Source organism: Harpia harpyja, chromosome 2, assembly GCF_026419915.1.
Source record: "Harpia harpyja isolate bHarHar1 chromosome 2, bHarHar1 primary haplotype, whole genome shotgun sequence".
Classification (NCBI taxonomy): domain Eukaryota; kingdom Metazoa; phylum Chordata; class Aves; order Accipitriformes; family Accipitridae; genus Harpia; species Harpia harpyja.
This window is the reverse complement of record NC_068941.1, coordinates 33,685,619-33,705,042: the sequence shown is the minus strand read 5'-3', so window position 1 is coordinate 33,705,042 and position 19,424 is coordinate 33,685,619. Positions and strand designations below refer to the sequence as shown.

Genomic DNA, 19,424 nt, shown 5'->3' with positions numbered 1-19,424 from the left:
ATGAGGTGAAAAATTATAAAATCTCTAATGAATGGAGGACAATTTTTCTGTTGGCACAGAGAACCATGCTTTTTAATACAAGAACATTAATCACGACAGAATCATTTTTTTGCACTTGGGTCTGCTGTTTGTAAAAGGAAATTTCAAACAAATCACACAATAACTTAATTCTAATGAACACTTACCTATTGCAAATCACTACCAACATTTTTACAACCAAAAGGGGATCTGTATTATCTTACTAATAGCTTGCTAAAATGGTCAAAAGTCCTGTAGACTACAAGAAGTATATAGAAAATTAGAGAAGAAGAGAGGCACTAAAAGTTCTGTGATAACTTTACAAGATCTAATTAATTTCAGTATACGAAAACCTGAGAAATAATTTCAAAACCTTCTCAGCATCACACACAAGTATGATTCTCTCAAAGATGAAAAAAAATTTTAAAAGTTCTCATTACAATTAAGTCAGCTTAGTGCAAATCATTGCAAGGACAAAAAATACACAAATCAGTGACATAGCAATAATTTTTTTGTCTTACAGAAACAATTTGGAAATTGTTTACCTTTCTCTAGACATTATTTTGTTGTTGTATTTACTGTGAGACAAAAATTCCATTAGCTTTCACCCATGAATTGGAGAAGTGGATTTTAGTGCAGTTTCTGTATCCTGTAGGCCAATGACATCAAAGCCATTTGGTATTCTCTAACTAACTAAATACGCTTGACTCATATCATCTCGTCTTATGTTTCTTCTGATGAGATTGGTTTTCTCACTCGTTAGCAGTAGGGGAATGCTACTGTGCATGTTTTCTTCTCAAGAACCAGCCTAAATAGAGATGACTGCTGGTGTCTCTTCAATTGACTAAGGCTAGGTGGATATAAATAAATTTTCTTCTTGTCTTTGATTGTCTATACCACTACTGTTCTACATAATAAAAATATCTGGTATAATAACTAAATGCTTTTATTGAACAGGATTACTAGTTATTATTATTTTCTTTTTAATAACTCAGGCATTGCAAAGACCAAATCCACAAAACACCATGTGGCTAATTTCAGCAACTTCATAGGTCCAACTATATTTTCTTAGCCAACAAAACCATTATGGGCTCCTCCTCAACACTTGCTAAGATGGTAACACAGTAATTCAGAATGGGATATACATAGCTGCCATTAGGAGATATTGGCTGTGAATGATGAGGTAAAGCCATGACAAAACAGATAGCAGAATGGAGGTGATCAGATTTTGAAGTTTCTGAGAAGCAGTATGTTTTTGATCTCAGGCAAAAGCCTTCCATAAATGTTATATTTTTCCATGTATGCAAGGTCTGGATTTTATTGCCGGAGAATAGCATCTTTTTCTCCTTTAAACTAAACCACATTTATGCATGTGTTGCTCCCAGTGTCATTAACAACTGTACATACACAAAAGCTACAGAAAACAATGGACAGGTTGTAACCAATATTTTTTAAGAGAGGGCAATAAACAATCAAGGAGAGTTTCTGATGATACTAGCTGTTGTGATGTCATCAATCTTCTCAAATGGTCTAAAAGATAGCTAACAAATATAGACAGAAGGCTCATATTCTACTCCTAACTCTGTTTCTTGCCACCTTCTGGATAGCTATTTCATGTTTTTTACTTACTTTCCTTATCTGTATGCTATGCTATTTACACAGACCCCCTTTTATGAGACAATTTGGGATCTAGATCTGAAATGAGTACATGAGAACTAAACAGTTCAATCTGAAGTCAACACAGTAACTTAATATGCATTGGATTTTATAGTGACAATCACAAAAGAAATGTTTTATATTCAAAACTCATAGAAGAATCCAATTAAGCACGGGAACAAAGGCAGTACATCATAGTGAAGGTAGGCTGTTTTTTCAACATTAAGTAAAAATACTGACATTTTTTTCCTCTAACACAATCTAAGATTGCAAGTTAAAAGACCGAGCAAGACAGCTAGTAATCAGTAGGAAATTAACAACTATCCATGGAGGTAGTCAAGATAAAGAAAACCAGTACTGAATTGGAATTAAACAGGGTGAAATACCTGAAATGCTTTGCTCACCTGTGTAAGACTTTCAGATACAAAAGGCCTGTTTGTGGTTCAGAGAAACAAAATAAGAATTAAAAGTTCAGAGAAAATGTTTTCCAAATTCTTTGATCTGGAGTTTGGTCTAAAGAAGCACTTCTCCACAAGTTTTACTAAACAGCTTTGGTGAGAAAACAAGCATTTTTCTAACAAATCAATTCTACTTTATATTCTTTCCTTGCATGTGTCCTGTATAAAGAATTATTTCTTGGAGCACCTTAATCAGCACAGTGCTCCTGATGTGTTTTTAGGGACATTCTCCTTATTTTCTTCTACAGAACAGAGACATCCAAAAAAGCTCCCTCCCAAAACATGCTGACCCACCAGTATCCTTAATTTCTAATGGAAGAGGAAAGAGCAAGTGGAATATTGCACCATGGAGCCTGACATGTCACTATTACAGATGCTATTAGTCATCTGCATCAACGATTCTCCCAAAGTCTTTTGTCACATACAAAGACTGCAAATGACACACTCAGAAGACAGAACAGCTTTTTGAGTGTGGTACAGACATCCAGGGCCCTCTTTGGATACTGTAGTTGCCTATACACTGCTTTTCTGATTTAGTCTTCTATCTTGAAGAAGGTAACAATCCTTACTTGAAGTTGTTTGTCCTTAAGAGTCAGGAACTGTCATCTCTCTAATCTATGAATCTTTCATAGTGCTTTCATTCAGAGCAGCATTTAATAGCTATATTATTGAGAATTACATTATCTCCTAAATTTACATGCTATCCATAAATTCAAACTACGTCTTCCCTGAAGTTCACTTCCTATGCCATTCAATATCTCCTATTTTTACCCCAAACCTTAAATGCTGTAGCACTGAATTTTAAAATGGAAGAAGATGGAGAAATTGTGGAGGGTTTTTTAAATTAGAATAAGGCGTTATGATCATAATAGGGACTACAAAACATGTAAATACATTATCTTCTTCAAAAACACTGTAACAAGTAAAAAATAAATAAATAAATAAATAAAAGAATGTATTGGGTACAAAAGAAATGTCATAGGGATTAAGACCTGAAAATACAACGTAACCTTATCTTTGACAGGTGCATTATACCTACTGCTAGCAGACTTACAGCTTTCTGTCTTGTTTTCATTTTAGCAACCTTTGTCAGCTTGCCACACCTGTACATTTTGAATTAAACTGCAAGATAGGGAGAGGAGTTTCTTTTCAAATCTTAGAGAGATAACTTGTGCATCAAGTATTTTAAGAGCTGATAAGGCAACTACAGCATTCCTGGAAACTTCAGGATATTATAGTAAAATAAAAGTCAAGAGCTACAGTATGCATTTGGTGCATATGCATACATAAAATGGTTTGCTGGCACCTACCAATCTATACCAAGTAACCGCCTGCAGAAGGATAATCCAGGTTAGTGCTCTTTTCCATATGTATTTCTCATTTCTGAAATAAAACATGCACTTCTAGAGACAATATTCTCTATCTTCTTTTTCTTTAGTCAAACTTCCATTGAGGAATTCTGAACAATTTTGATCCTTTTGGAAATAGCCTCACAGTATCTGTGCTTTCTTGCACCTGTCACATAGGCTGGAAGCTCAAACACCTGAAGCTGTTGCAGCATACTCAAGGAATCAACTACAGCTGACTAGCTCCCATAACTGTAGAGAGGAGAGTGGGACTCTGTGTCTCTTGTTATATGTTGTGGTTCTTACAGGTTGCCCAGAGTGGTTGTGGATGCCCCCTCCCTGGAAGTGTTCCAGGCCAGGTTGGATGGGACTTTGAGCAACCTGGTCTGGTGGAAGGTGTCCCTGCCCATGGCAGGGGGGTTGGAACTAGATGATCTTTAAGGTCCCTTCCAACCCAAAACATTCTATGATTCTATGAAATCTCTTCACCTGCGTACAGGTAAAACCAGTGGTTTCTTAAAAAACTACAGATTGCAATACAGAAATTAGCACACACAATTGATTCTGTATGTATATCAAATAGGAGGTGTTTCCACTGCTATCATTAGCATAACTGAATGTAATTTATGCATGTTCAAATCATCCTTAAACTATGTAGATCGGGTTTTGTAGCTCTTTTAACTAAGGCAATGCAAAGCTTCAGGCAGGCTGCAAAACTTGGAGCAGCAGGGCCAATACTTCAACATATAGAAGACTCACTTGTCTCAGTTTTTCCTCCTTAGGGAGATAACAAAAATCAAGTCTCCCTTTCAAATGTTTGGATTTAAAGGTGAAAAGTACCACGCAGGTGTATTATTATAGTAATCTGATGAACTAGGAATGGTCAAATGATTTTAAAAAGTCAATGAACTTTCATAGTTACTATAATACATTCTTGTCATACACAAGAGTAGCATTTACAAACAGCTTATATCCAAGGAATCAACAAAAGAAAGAATTAAAGGAAGGAACATGGAGTGCGTGGACTCTTCTTCACAGAAACTATGAAGGCATAAACTGACTAATAAATGCTTTTTCCATACAGCAAATATCATAGACTACTTGTCGTGGTTTAACCCCAGCCAGCAACTAAACACCACGCAGCCGCTCACTCACTCCCCCCCACCCAGTGGGATGGGGGAGAAAATCAGGAAAAGAAGCAAAACCCGTGGGTTGAGATAAGAACGGTTTAATAGAACAGAAAAGAAGAAACTAATAATGATAATGATAACACTAATAAAATGACAACAGCAATAATGAAAGGATTGGAATGTACAAATGATGCGCAGTGCAATTGCTCACCACCCGCCGACCGACACCCAGCCAGTCCCCCCGAGCAGCGATATCTCTGCCCCCACTTCCCCGTTCCTATACTAGATGGGACGTCACATGGTATGGAATACCCCTTTGGCCAGTTTGGGTCAGCTGCCCTGGCTGTGTCCTGTGCCAACTTCTTGTGCCCCTCCAGCTTTCTCGCTGGCTGGGCATGAAAAACTGAAAAATCCTTGACATTAGTCTAAACACTACTGAGCAACAACTGAAGACATCAGTGTTATCAACATTCTTCACATACTGAACTCAAAACATAGCACTGTACCAGCTACTAGGAAGACAGTTAACTCTATCCCAGCTGAAACCAGGACACTACTATAATCACATTTTAACATTTATAACATATTTTAAAATAAGTATAATTTACAACTCCTGTGCAGTTTGCCTTAAAGTTTTTATCAACCAGACACTCAGAGAAGTTATTTTTTCTAATGTAACTACAGATGAGATTCAAATAAAATCTTAAAATAAATCCTTTACCTGATAGAAAATATATTTTAATAGTGAATTAAAAATAAAAGATTTGTCCCTCCTTACTGCCAGGAGATACATCAAGAAACAATATCTTCTTTGAAGTTGTAAAACTTGCCTAAAAATCAATGAAAAAAAGTAACTTACTAGAGTTAATCACAACACTTCCTTCAAAGCTTAGTGGTGACTGAAATGGAATATATTTTTTTATTAATTTCCTTGCACACATCTTACAACACCAGAGTAGCTGAATTGTTTATTTCAGAACAACTCATACATATAAGCATGATTTTAGAAAGTTCACATGCAACAGACTGTGATAAGAGTTTGTATATTTTAGTATCACTTACTTTCACCCAACTGCACACAAGAAAATTATTCAAATTACAAAAAAGCTTACTGGAATGTTGACTTTAGCAAGTTTTTTCTAAATTCCACTTTGTAAAACTAAAAATAAATCTTTAAAAATTTTAACCCAAAATACTGATTTTTAAAAGGGATATTTGTGGAACTTAAATATAAAACACTTTTATTTTCATAAAGTACAAAATGCTTGAACATTTTTAAAATACTCAATGCTTCTAAAATATTATGGAGTTGATAAATTGTCACAAATTTAACACAGGTTCCCTCTAATTAAAAAAAGCGGTTCTCAAAATAAATCAACAATCCCTAGTGCACTTATAAAGAAAAAAAGATCAAAAGCAGTAACTGGTATCTTTCCTTCCAGTGTTAATTAGTAATTAAAAATCTTAGCTTCATTAGTACCTACTCTGAAATAGTTTGATTTTTTTTTTTTTTTGGTGGGAGAAGGGGGTGTTACACAGACAAATCCTGAAACAAAAATCATGAAAATTAACCAGTTTTGAAACTGCTTGCCTTCATCACAGTTAAAAAAGGATACGAGACTCCAGTATTTTTTTTAAAATAAGCATCTTCCTTGAAGACCTCAGCTTTCATTTGGTCTTGAGTTGCATGTATTGCATAATTCTACTGGCCAAGTAACATCCTTTCTCTGACAGTTCAGGTATGTCTCATAATTTTAAGTAGAAATAAAAATACTAGTATCGGTTCTTTGGCATAGTACAGAAGCTGACAGCTCCTACTATTTGGATTGACTGCAAGTCCTAAAGAAGAATTTCCTATATTTGGAGCAAGGGGGACAGGACGGGACTTGTCACCGTTTCAAAACCAAGTAGATTAAATGAATGTCCCTTCATGGATTTCAAGTGTCTTCCATTTGTAATTTACTTGATGTCTTCAGTACTGACTGCATTTTCACTTGCATTATCACAGCTGAATATTTCCTGCATACAAGGTAATCAACAGTATAGCAGTAAACCCCGTTAGTAAACCAGCATTCTGAATAAGGAAGAATGTGAGATCCATCTTTCTTCCTGTCACTTTCTCTCGCAGCATATCATTCATCTCTGGGAACTGAAAAAAGGCATATTTTTAGGTAAGTATTGCCATCTCGTGGTAGCACGCATAACTTAACGCATTAAGAACTGTACCATATTGCTACTTTGGACAGAATATTAGAATTAACAGAGGGTGAAGGCAGTCACAGGAACATGTCACCCTAATTGCCCTGGAAAAGCACTTCACCAAGGACGGTAAAAGGAAAGGGTGTTTTGTTCCTCTCTACTGTGATTTCACCTGGTTGTCTCTCATGCAAATTTCCTCTTTTTGATTCCAGCAGTCTCCTAGGGTCCAACTGTTGGTCCGTATGTTGCTAGGAATAGCTGCCCTTGTATTGCTAAGTGTTGTGTTTCATCCTTCGGTAGTATAAACTAGTATATACTAGTATAAACCAGTATAAATCCTTGTTCAGGTAATGGAAGATAAGGATTATTCTGCTTTATCAATAAGCAAATGAAGTGAAGCTCAAAACATAGACAACCCCTCAGAAATAAGAAACCTGTTACAAATAGAAGGTCTGGTGGGCTGATGAGGTAGTGGTAAAGCAAGGAAGAAAGAACATTGTGAAACTGGTGGTAACACACGCAATATTACATTACAGTGCAATGAAGGGATTCTTCATTCCATAACATGCATCTTAATAGCAACATAATAGCAAAGGATGACTGATCTGCTGTTAACTGCAGAAACAAAGATAATTCCTCCGAGAGCCAATGGAGGTGATGGCAGATGAGCACTGGCAATGAAGTCTTCTGTATGGGGTGATTCAGGGTATGTGTTTGCTGCAGATAAAGTCTACTGCAGTGGATTTTGACAAACATAACTCAAATAAGCTTTAAAATCTTCTCCTGTTGTGCTGAGAGTAGTATGGCCAGAATGCAATGAAGACTGTATATTTCATTGTTAGCTTAGAAACCTGCAGGTTGGGTGACTCAGAAGCTGTATCTTTCTTTGATCTCACAAGGCAAAAACAGCCATTGAAGGTAATGCAACTCTTGAAGAACAGATTAAGGTTAGTGGGAAGTGGCCGAACCTTCCCAGAAATCATTCCAGAGCTCCGTAATCCTCTTGCACAAGAGGCAAAGACCACAAACCAGATCAGCTTCATGCCATACAGCAAGGCTCATTTGTGCACACACCTCAGTGTACACATTCTCATATACCCACAGCCTCACCACACAGTGATCCTACTGGCAGAGGCTGGACTATGCCAATGCTGGAGGAAAAAAAGAACAGTAAAAAGAAAAGGAAGGAAGGAATGACATTCTAGTTAATCCTACCTGCTTCTGGACAAGCAAACCAGAAGTGTGTGAAAATCGTAACAGAAAGCAGAAAGCCAGATCTCTGTACAGAGCAGTTGAATACCCTATTTCAGACTTTTCAGGGGGAAGAAAAATTCAGATAGGTAACTGATACAATCCAAAAACCTATAAAGAGAGAGAGAGAGAGACTGGGGGGAAGGGGAGAAAAAGAGAGAAACAGAGAGAACAGAACAACAGATACAAAGAAAAGAATGTTACCTACTTTGATGGATTTAATAACAAATCTAAGTTGAGCCACTCTAAATTTATGCCATGAGTTTTACACATCATAGTTGAGTACACTACTATTCGTTATATAAGAGTGAGGCTAAATGAAAAGCATTAGCAATTAAGGTACTGCAAACTTGTAAAATAAACTATTTATATTGTTCATTTAACTCTAACATTATTACTTATTAAATCCTATGTTATTACCTAAACTATAAGAGTATTTAATGAAATAGTCGCTACATGACAGTTATTAAATGCATATAGAACCAAACTGGGGTCTCAAATCTTTTCAAATTCAGGCCTTACTCCTCCAGTTCTACACTCAAATGGATTCTCACATGGCAGATGTAAACACCTTTGCAGATACACCTGTTCTTACAACACTCAATTCAACACAATAAAACTTAAAATTCTTGACAGATCTCTCTCATTTTGAGACAAAACATCATCATAAGAGTAAATTATGGAATATTGCTGACTGCATGTGAATCCAGATTTTATTTCCCAATGCCTGATCTGGATCTTAGCACAATTTTTTTGGCTTCTATCTTCTAGAACACTTTAAAAAATAAATGATAAACAGACTGTTTTGAATAGAGTTCAGCAAATTTTTTAGTCTGAACCAAGAAACTGGGGTTGGCACTGTTGAATTTAAACCAGAATAGAATGAAGTCAGGTTTTTCACCTAAACAACCCCAAAATTATCATTGTGGTTACACAACACCTTTGAGTTACACAACTCAAACCTAAATATTTAGTTTCATTGTGTTTACCTTTTTTTTGCTTTTCTTTCAAAATATGGTTTCAGTAGACAAATGAAGCTTTTAAAAATAATTAAATACTTTGCTACTTTAAAATACTGAAACAAAGTATTTAAACACTTTTTACTCTTTGATGAAACCAGCCCAAATTCATGAAAAGCTTGTCTCTGAAACTCCTTTTCAGCAATAATCTGATCAGCCCTATTTGTGAAGTGAAAGGCTTTCACATTTCATGAATAAGCATAACTATTTGTGCACCTCCACTAAGGGTATAATTGATGATTTAACATCTAATAATAATAATAAGGAGATGACATTGGCATGAGAGGGACAAAATACTAAATTCTACTGGAGAGACTTAGTGAAGTCTTTGTTTTCTTGCAGAAAAATAAATATCTGAAAATGAAATTATATCTCACCATATCTGCCAGAGAGATGTACAGGAACATTCCACCGGCTACAGCAAAGATGATGTTAGGAGCAAAGTTGTTGCCTACTAATATACCAAAAGCCATCCCAACGTAACAGGAACATGCAGACATAAAGTTGAAAAACAGAGCCTGCCGAGTACTCATTCCTGCATTAAGCAAGATGACAAAATCCCCTAAAAGAAAAGAAAGAAGATAAAAAGAAAAAAAAATAGAAAAAAAAGGAAAACCATTTTCAGAAAACGATATTGTGATTATTTTCTGATTTCAAAGGAAGGCTGGAGAAAAGACACGTTTTGTATACAAATTATAACCCCCTGCTGTTTTTCTTCATTCAAGTAAATGATGAGGATTTCCCTTCAATACCAAGGTAACTGAAATATTCTATAGCAAGTAAATGATGCACAACAGAGCTAAGGAGCACAGGCACACAGAACTACCTATAATGATTTAAAAAAAAAAAAAAATTAATACAACAGTGCATGTAGCATACATGAACAGGGCAATTAATACCTCTCTAATATACATTCCCAGCTTCCACCCAGCTGCTCTTGGGAACTTCCTGTGCTAGATGTGTATTTTGGTGCTTGCGAGGTTTTTGATTAGTATTTTTTCCATTAATTTGTCTAAACTTTCTTTCAATCTATGCCAACTTTTGGCCAGCACAACCTCTTACAACAGTGATTTCCACAGTAAACAACATGTTGAATGAAGTCCCTTACCCAGTTCATGAGGAAACTCTTCACACAAGATGGCTATGGAAGTACTAAGCCCTTGAAGCAGAGACAAAGTGAAAGAAGCACCAATAGCCAAACCGTCTATGAAATTGTGTACGGCATCACTCAGTGTCACCATCCAAGCAATGGTCCCAATCTTTGACAGTGGGCGCCCATTAAGACACTTGCATAAGCTGCCTTGGGTGGCTTCTTCCTGGAAAAAAATAACATCATAAAGCAATTACATAAAACACTGAATAAAGAAGCCAATGAATCACACTTCATCTTTAAATGAATGCCAAGTATAAAATAAAGAACTACTGCATATGAAGACCAAAATGCTTGGTCCAAGAAGCAAAAGGCACACATAGCAGCAGCAAATGTTTTCTTTTCAACAAGTTAACACACAGGGCCTAATCACCCTTCTGACTACCAAGCTTTATCTGAATGCCCTTCAGCTGAGGCAGAAAGCAATTCAGACCATCTCTCTGGAGTCTCTGTCAGATTAAGAGAGTGCCAAGGCTCCTCACAGACAACTCAGCCATCTCTATTAAGCATGTACAGTCAGAAGGATATGATCACAGTGACTGACAGCATCTCTTATTTCCTACCAAAACCACATCTGGACCAGCTAAATACTGCCAGTACATCATGCTCTCAGAGACACACTTAGCCGCCACAGTAACAGCCAGGTACATGTGAATATAGACACACATCCAGATACTCCATAAACTTTATTTCTAATTTTGGGCAATGATAGTCAAGCCGAGCTATTCAAATTAGTTTCTACAAAGTGAATGTTTAATAAAAACTGCAGGGGGTAATTCTGACTGTGCGAGTTGAAGGCTCAGAGCATGAAAACAACAGGCTAATATAAAACTGCAATGCACATACACACCAGGGATCTCAATAATTCCTCCCAGAAATGGAAGTAATTTATACATGCAGTGCCATGAAATAATGAAAAACTTGAAGCAGATAAAAGGAACTGCCATTTTAGCTGGGAGCACAAACTAACCTCCACTAAAAAATTCCTGATGATCCATTCTGATAAATTTCTGTACACACATATACTGCAGTTATACAATATTTGGATCATATTTCACACACACAAAAAGGATTTGCATATAAGGCATTAACTAGTGCTTACTTCCTGGAATACATAAGCAGTAATATATACTCCTGTGTGCCAACAGACGTATTTATACACCTCTCCTTCTCTTGTAGGAGAAAGGTGTAGAGGAACACCTCTTCCTCCTTACAAAAAGGACACAGATTATTCCAAGAAATTTTCCTTAGTTATTAAAAAGAACCTTGCAAATTGTTTTAGTTTTGCCATATCCAATGCAAATGCTACCAGGCAACTGAATTTCGAACTTCATGGGAATATAATGATTAATAAATTCTTACAAAATCTTTAAAGACAGAGCAGTAAGGTCTCTGTCATTATTTGCTTACCAGACTCTTATCTGACATACTACATCCTTGTATGTAGGAGCGCCTTAGGACAGGACAGAAGTTCAGGTCAAGGATTTCTGTGTCAGATGCCTACTGCACTACTTGGAACTCATAGCTAGTACAGGCTTGGTTGAGTTATGCCACAACTGCCATTAAAGCACACATACAGCTCCTATTCAGTGCATAGGATACTCTGAAAAAATACCTTTTTGATGTGAAAATGAGCAATGGTATCCAAAAATTGGGAGTTTCCCTGCTGACTCAAAGACATAGGTTTTAGACTTGTACTATGTGCTTGCCTTCAGTTTTTGGAGGCTTTCCTCTCAACATTTCATCTAACACACAAGCAATGCCAATCATATTTTGGGGATGGTTAATTTGTACCTGTACTAATTCTGTTTGAGATAGGATCATTTACAAGCAATAGACCTCTCTCTTAATCCACAAAGGCAACTTGAACTTCACTTTTGAAAGAAATATTACAAAGCAAGCCACATAAAATACATATATTAGGTAACTGGAAGTAAAAAGAAACATGATTATGAGAAAATTCAAATACAATTAGTGAAGCTCTTCCACCTATTCATCCAGCTCCCTGAGCTGAAGTTCTGCTCCTCTGTGTTTTTTTCTGCTCCCCGGTGACCATCCTTCAAGCTGCCTAAGAACTGATGGAGGCATTGTTTTGTAGATCGTCCTGATTTCTGCCAAAAGCACATCTTCTTTCTTGGGCATGTTTCTAGCTTCACTAAGGAATGGGAGTTTGAGACAATGCACAGATTTCCATTTTGAATAATTCTACTATAAAAGAACTTGTTCTTTTGGAAACCACACACACAAAAACCACAAAACCCCCAGCAAGTGTTTTCTGATAAAGCAACAATATTAATCTTGAAAAGGTGTATTAGCAACTTCTATTATACATGAGAAAGAGAGGTGGTGGTGGTTTTTGTTCTGTAAAAACTTTCTATTACCAAAAAATTCACACACCAAATGCCAAGCATCTCATAAAATAAATGGTTTTATGAAAAGAGGTTATTAGGATGAAAATTCCTAAAAGAGCAATGAAAGCAGTGAGCAAATAATACAAATGTGCAAAAATGTCACTTGTACATACTTGTTTATGCTTGTTCCCGTCAAAGCACATTTGTTTTATAGAATCATAGAATCATAGAATCATTTAGGTTGGAAAAGACCTTCAAGATCATCGAGTCTAACCATCATCCGTGCGCACTAAACCACGTTATGGAGTACCTCGTCTACGTGCTTTTTTAATACCTCCAGGGATGGTGACTCAACCACTTCCCTGGGCAGCCTATTCCAATGTCTGACAACCCTCTCAGTAAAGAAATTTTTCCTAATATCCAATTTATTTGGGAACCATGTGCGTGCCTACAGTTTTCTGAGGGCTGTAGGGGCATAACTGGCTTGGCCACAGAGCTTAGTGAAGGACCCATTTTATGGCACCAGTTGCATGGTTGAGAATTCCAATGACAGTCCAAAGCATTGCATATGTATAACAAACACAAAAATCTGATCTGAAGGGCTTTTGCATTGAAATAAAAAATTTACAAGTATATGTGCTGAACTTTCTGTGTGTGTATGAAGAAAAGGAACATTGGAGTAAGAAGATGCTATTAAGAACTAGCTGTTGAACTCATCAAGAATGGAACTGACTCTAGAAATGTGCTGAGGTTTGGGTTGTTTTACCTATGTACTTTTTTTTTTAATTGCAATTAATTTAGGAGAACAGTGTTGATTTACTTCTAAAAATTACTTTCTTGATCCAATCTTTCAAAATGCAGAGACAACTGTAGTTTAGAAACTAGGAATCAGTTTCTGAGATGCTTCTGTAGTATATATATGGCTATCTGCTGTTTACTGTGCAGCTTTGAAGTATCATAATTCTTGCGTGTAACCTATTTTAGATAATATCTTGACTTCTTCTGTAAATTATATAAAGTACAATGACATTGCTTGTCTGGGTTTACATTCTGAACTCTACTAGATTGTGTGTCCGATAGAAGTAGATGAATGACTAATACATATTCTTAATGTTTAAGATAAGGCAGACTACTGACAAATTTACCCTACAAATATATAGGATTCCAAGGCAAAAAATTAACAACATCTGTCTCTGCTGGACCGTTACCACTTTGTCGTGGTAGTTCAGCAGACATCACAGAAGAGATGCCAGCTAAGGAGCTCTGTAATATCCAGCTGGACTATCAGGTCAGACTTTTATTAATTATTAGTGCAGTTCTGTATTATTTGTATCTCCGCAGTTTATGGTAAACCAAAGACATCCTTGGTATTTTTACTCTTCTGAACGCAATTTTTTCTTTAAAAGTAATGGCCTCTCCTTTGTTCCCAAACTTAAGAAATTATAGAGACTCACTTATTTTATCCTATGATATCTCATCAGATTACTATTGCTATTTCTAATGCATCTCTGACTCCCTCAGACATGAACCAGACGTGTTCTTTTGTGTCCTCTGGAAGTGCCCGCAGGACCAGGAAGGAATCCTGACAGTCCTCCAGGGCATAAATAAAGGCCACCATAAAGTTTTGTTATACAACTCTAACATTGTGCACTCCAGGATACAGACATTTCAGCAATTTATCTCTAAAACAACTTTTCTTCAAAGTTACTGTTGTCAAGCTGTGTAATTTTAATGCATAGTAGATACAAATTTTGGGTAAGCACAAAAGAGGTTTCCAAGCTTGCAATTACTGCTGCAAGTGAAATCTGAAAGTATGTGACTAATTAAACATTTAGATTTACTCTGGCAGTCAGTCTGTTCTGGCATTAAAAGAGATCCCTATGGCTGAAAACAGCTACCACACTTTGGCACAATCGGACTTCAAACTCCCTTCTTAAAGCTTAGATGATGATTTCTGGCTACACTGTGTTTGCCCTCTCTAATAAGCTTTAGATTACAAGGACACATTAAAATTCTGTTAGATATATAGAATCATAGAATCATGTTGGCTTATGCCAAATGGTTTCTTCATAAATACCAAATGCCTGTAAAGCTGAATGCATACCTACCCTCATGGCACTACACTAGCTGCCCCTAGTGTAGTAACCCCTCAGCCACACTGGCCCTCCCCTGCCCCTAATGATTCTGAAGGCTGCCTGGCCCCTTTGAACCTGCCTGGAGGAGGAAAAGAGTAACGATGGCTTTTTTGTTGCTGCCTCCAGTATCAGCCGCGGGCTATCTGCCACTGGGGATTTCCTTGCAGCCAGCCTTGGCTCCAGAATGAATTTTACCCTGTTACTTTCAGAAGGTTTTAATACAACATATTCTCTTCCTCATTTCGGAGAAATGGAGAGGAAGAAAGAATGGAAAGCATGAATTTTCATAAGAACAATAAGTAGAGGAGAAGAACCTTTGTGAAATTTTAAGTTCTTAAAATCAAGACTGCATGTAAAAGGAGATTCATGAATATTCCACAATGGATCTTGGGGTGACCTACAATACTTTATGATCACAAGCACTGCATCTAAACTAGTTGCTAGAAATAAATGCTATACAGTTACATTTTATTATTATAATATATGGTATGATTTTGTTATGTTTACATTATGCATAAGCAGATGGCTAGCCAAAACGTAATAATGGAATAGGTCCAGATAAAACTTCTGGTAAACAGGGCAGAAAAACAACACCCATACCACTGGAGATGACTGTCTCCCCACAGAGCGGAGGGTTCTTTTGTTTGTTTTATAAATCTACAAAATACAGTTTATGGACACTCATAATACTAATTCCCTCTTGGTGCCCATGCAATTTTAATTACTAAGCGCGTTTCTCCTGGTTTTTAAAATGCCCAGTATCCACCACACTTCATGACACTTCTACAGTAAGGACAACTACAATTCTGGTACTTTAAAGTATCAAATGCCCTGTGAGCCTGCAGGGTCAATGCAGAACTGTAAGATTCTCTCCTGGCTGTTAGGGCCTGCCTCTGGCTTCCTCTCCTGCTCTTCACTACTCCCCACAAATACCTTACTGGCTAAAGAACATGGGTGGCAAAACGGAAATCTTTACTACGAAAAAAATCTGCCTTAGCCATCAAGGAATTGTTTCTATGTGTTTTTATTTTTTTAAAATAAGGGACAGTACTGCTCCTCCCTGCACAGGGAAAAGAGTAAAGAAGCACACCACCTTTCTCTTCCTGCTTCCGTTTTCTTCTCAGACAAAAGGAAGTCATATTTGTAGTATGAAAACAAATACAGAGAAACATAGAGAACAAATCTGAAAGAAAATAATACTTAAACCAGGAGGAACGGCTTCTGTCTCAACATATTACCTCCATAATTCCCACAGTATCCAAATATACTGGACTAGCACAAGCAGTGCTCACAATATACTGCATGAAAGTTACTGTATTTAGTTTTCCTCATTAATCATTAATTCAGAGGAATCAGGTTCTCACACTTACAGCTTTATGTAGTCAGGAACACAATATGGATCATGCAACACTAAAACACACTATCACGCTTTATGCAAAACAATAACAACAACAAAATCAAAATTAACTGAATTATCTGATTAAATATATATCTCTGTCCTACCCATCCTGACACTGATATTAATTAGCTCTTCTGTTGGCTACAAACCAAATGCATCATTCGGCTTTTGTAAGCTTGCCCCCAAACCCCACTTTTTTTGTAGGACTCAAGCAAGTTATAAGCTGTAAGTCTACAAAAACTTGACAAAAGTAATAAAAATTCATATTAACTCTCCCCTCAGATATACTTACATAATTGTCAAGGATAAAATAAGTAAATAGACACAATTTTCACACCTGTGCTGAGACCACACTGATGCTGTCAAAACCAAGATTTCCATTGCTCTCTATGACAGCTGAATTTGCATAACACGTCCCTCCATTGCTGGATGATAGTGGTTTGGGTGGGTTAGTCTTATCCGGAGAACAATTCTGTTCGCCATTTTCAGAGTCAATATGGCCAGTCTAGGTGACAAATAAATAAGTAGGTAGCTAATTAAAACAAAAGCAAAATAAGAAACATAAGAAAATAGAGACCAAAAAAGAAATGCTGAGGGCATCATATCCATGCTGCCTTGCTTTCAACACCAAGTAAATGTTTAAATGGGCAGCAGTAAACATTTAAAAGTTTAAATGAACTCCAAACGTATCTAAGTTCCTAACTTATCTCTTACTTTTAGCTAATCAGAATACATGTGAGGATTTTTCATTTTTATACCTTTATACAGAACCTCCTAAACTGAACATATGACCATAAGTGATCAACGATTACTAGTTATTCGTGGCTGCTTGTCAATAGAGCTTATTAGCCTTTGTCAACTGTTCCCAAAAATAAAGGGCAACAAATTCATTTTTTCTATTTATTTCTTTGGTGCAGTTATTACAAATGAGGGACAGATGATCTTCATAATCTTCAATATCAGCAACAGTTTGGGAGGATGGACCTTAAATAAGGTAAGAGTAGGAAGACAGGACAGTTTCCTTCACAAGACATGAGCAGAGAGGACCAGAAATTTTGAGAGGCCGTTCTCTGAGACAAATACAGCTTCACTCATGTGAGTACACAGAAAACAAGTACTCTGACACAGGGGTAGAAAGCAGAGCCCTGTGCAATAGGGATAACTGCAGTGTCAGTAAAGCAGGTCTGTGTACCAGAGCACAGGGAAACACAGAGCTGAAGTTACTGACGGTGAGATTCAGGCACTGTCAGCACAGTTACACTTTACAGATTACTAATAAGGTATATATGTTACATTGATTTCTCCTGCCCAAAGGGGAGCTCCAGGGGCAGACTCCACTCTCTCCAGCTCTTACATATTTCCACTTTTTTCTGATGCATTTATCTAGCACGGCAACAACTTGGCCGTTGAGAGCAACTAGAGCATACGCCAGTGACAGCAGACCACACTCACATCTGGATTCTATTCCCAGTTCTGCTTTTAACTCCCTCAAAAAAGTGAGATTGCTTCCCCCATCCATACGGATTTTAAACAGATATATCAGAACATGCGGTAAGGCTGAATTCATCAGATAAAATGGAAAAAAACCCCACATTTTATTAAACTATCGAGTATCTCATAAAATATAACAGGTACTTCAAGGCAAGGCTTGTTCAGTTTGTGATACATTTCATTACCTGGTTATAGATCTTCAATATCACTTTAAGAATCCTTTCCACAAAGAAGAGAATATAGAATCCACCAAACACAGCAACTGCTTTCTCAATATAGTTGTCTACTTTTGGGTCAAACCCAAATGCCTAACAGTGAAGAAAAAAAGCAATGCAAATTAGTCTGTAATGTTAGTACGTTTCCAGAAAAAACAAACGCCACACACACACAGATACTCCTCTAAAATACAGACTGTCTTTCTACTGACCTTGAGTTTCCATGAGGATGAAATTATGAAAGATCCTGATCTTTTTAGATTTTTTTAACTTGGATGAAATGTTAACCGTCTCTGAATTCAGTAGAACTTTACATACAGAACATAGTAGTAAAGTGCAAGAAGAGGAAGGTCTAACCTGTAGCCCACTAAAGTTCACTAGAATTTTATCCAATGCATTTCTCTGTCTAGAAGCAGAATAACCCTTGATCTTTCCCGTGGCACAACTACACACAGATCTTGATGGCTCTGCTCACCCAGCCAGAAAGAGATGGTAGCTAATGGCACTGAGGCCCACCCACAACTCTTTGGAGACTGCAGCCCACACACAGAAACCCACTGCAGCATGCTTCTAAAATTAATACACTTTAGAAACTAGTATGCAAACCAAATAATGATTCCCCTTGCTTACCTCTGGAATGAGCTGGAAAATTGCATTAGAAAAGAGAGTACCAATGGCCAAGCCCACAAAGTAGGTTAAAACCTTGGGGAAATACGACTTCCTTAAGAGAGGAGTTAAAATCAATCCCAGAAGTGATGCCAAGTTAATGATAGTCACAGCCAGGAACCCAAATCCCCAAACTGTGGATAAACAAGCAGAAAAATAAAATATTTTAGTATAACACCCACTTCGGGCTGTTCATGATTTTTCTAACAGCTAATTTGGCATGGAACTGGGAAAAAGAGTGGCTCCCTGGTTGAAATTATATTTCACAAACACAAAAATCTTAAAATGCATAGATAATTAAGATGCATACCTGCAGAAAGTAAATATCTGGAAACATTGTCTGGGACTACCATATTAAAAAAGGAAACTGTGCTAGTGTAAGATCTGGGATAGCCTATCTGCTGCTACTAGTATAAATCAGGTCTCTCTACAGCCAGTGAAGAATAAAAATTCAGGCTTAGGCCAACAGTCAAAGTAGCTACAGCATAGACATAAGACAAAACTTCTTACTAGTCCAGGGTTAGATCCAATTGTCATTTTCTCCAAAGGAACTCCAAGATAGAAAGTCTGCTATCTTGGCTGTACTGGATTCACAAATCCTTCCTGATAAAGGATGACTCCTTCAAATCATCCTGAGGTGGTAACTTTCTGTTCCTAACAGTCCTCCTTCTCCTCTAATTCAAAGTAGTTCTGCTGGCTGAAAACGCTGCCCATCACTGCTTATCAAACAGGTGAGGTGGCAGATAGCTCATAGTAGAGACAATTATAATAGAGAAATGAAAGCATATAAAAAAAGATGTTCTAGGTTCAAAAAGATGGACATGTGATTTAGGCACACAATGGGGAAAACCTTTCCTAAGAAGTGTCAAATGTACCAGTGTTCACCATAACTTGGCTTCCTTCATCATAAGCATAGTCTCAGATTTTTAGAGTTCAGACA

General features: G+C 37.0%; 1 protein-coding gene across 2 annotated transcripts in view; it reads right to left on the bottom strand.

Annotated features, from left to right (window-relative positions):
* Positions 1 to 5,501: 5,501 nt before the first annotated feature.
* Positions 5,502 to 19,424, bottom strand: part of SLC39A8 (solute carrier family 39 member 8) — a 50,935-nt gene continuing 37,012 nt past the window's right edge. For both annotated transcript variants that reach the window (XM_052775511.1, XM_052775503.1), the window contains exons 3-8: positions 18,449 to 18,618; positions 17,789 to 17,911; positions 16,450 to 16,617; positions 10,186 to 10,393; positions 9,455 to 9,639; positions 5,502 to 6,757 (exon numbers count right to left, since the gene is read on the bottom strand). In XM_052775511.1, the coding sequence (XP_052631471.1) occupies positions 6,611 to 6,757; positions 9,455 to 9,639; positions 10,186 to 10,393; positions 16,450 to 16,617; positions 17,789 to 17,911; positions 18,449 to 18,618 (1,001 nt within the window). In that variant the 3' untranslated portion in view covers positions 5,502 to 6,610. The remainder of the gene's footprint in view (positions 6,758 to 9,454; positions 9,640 to 10,185; positions 10,394 to 16,449; positions 16,618 to 17,788; positions 17,912 to 18,448; positions 18,619 to 19,424) is intronic.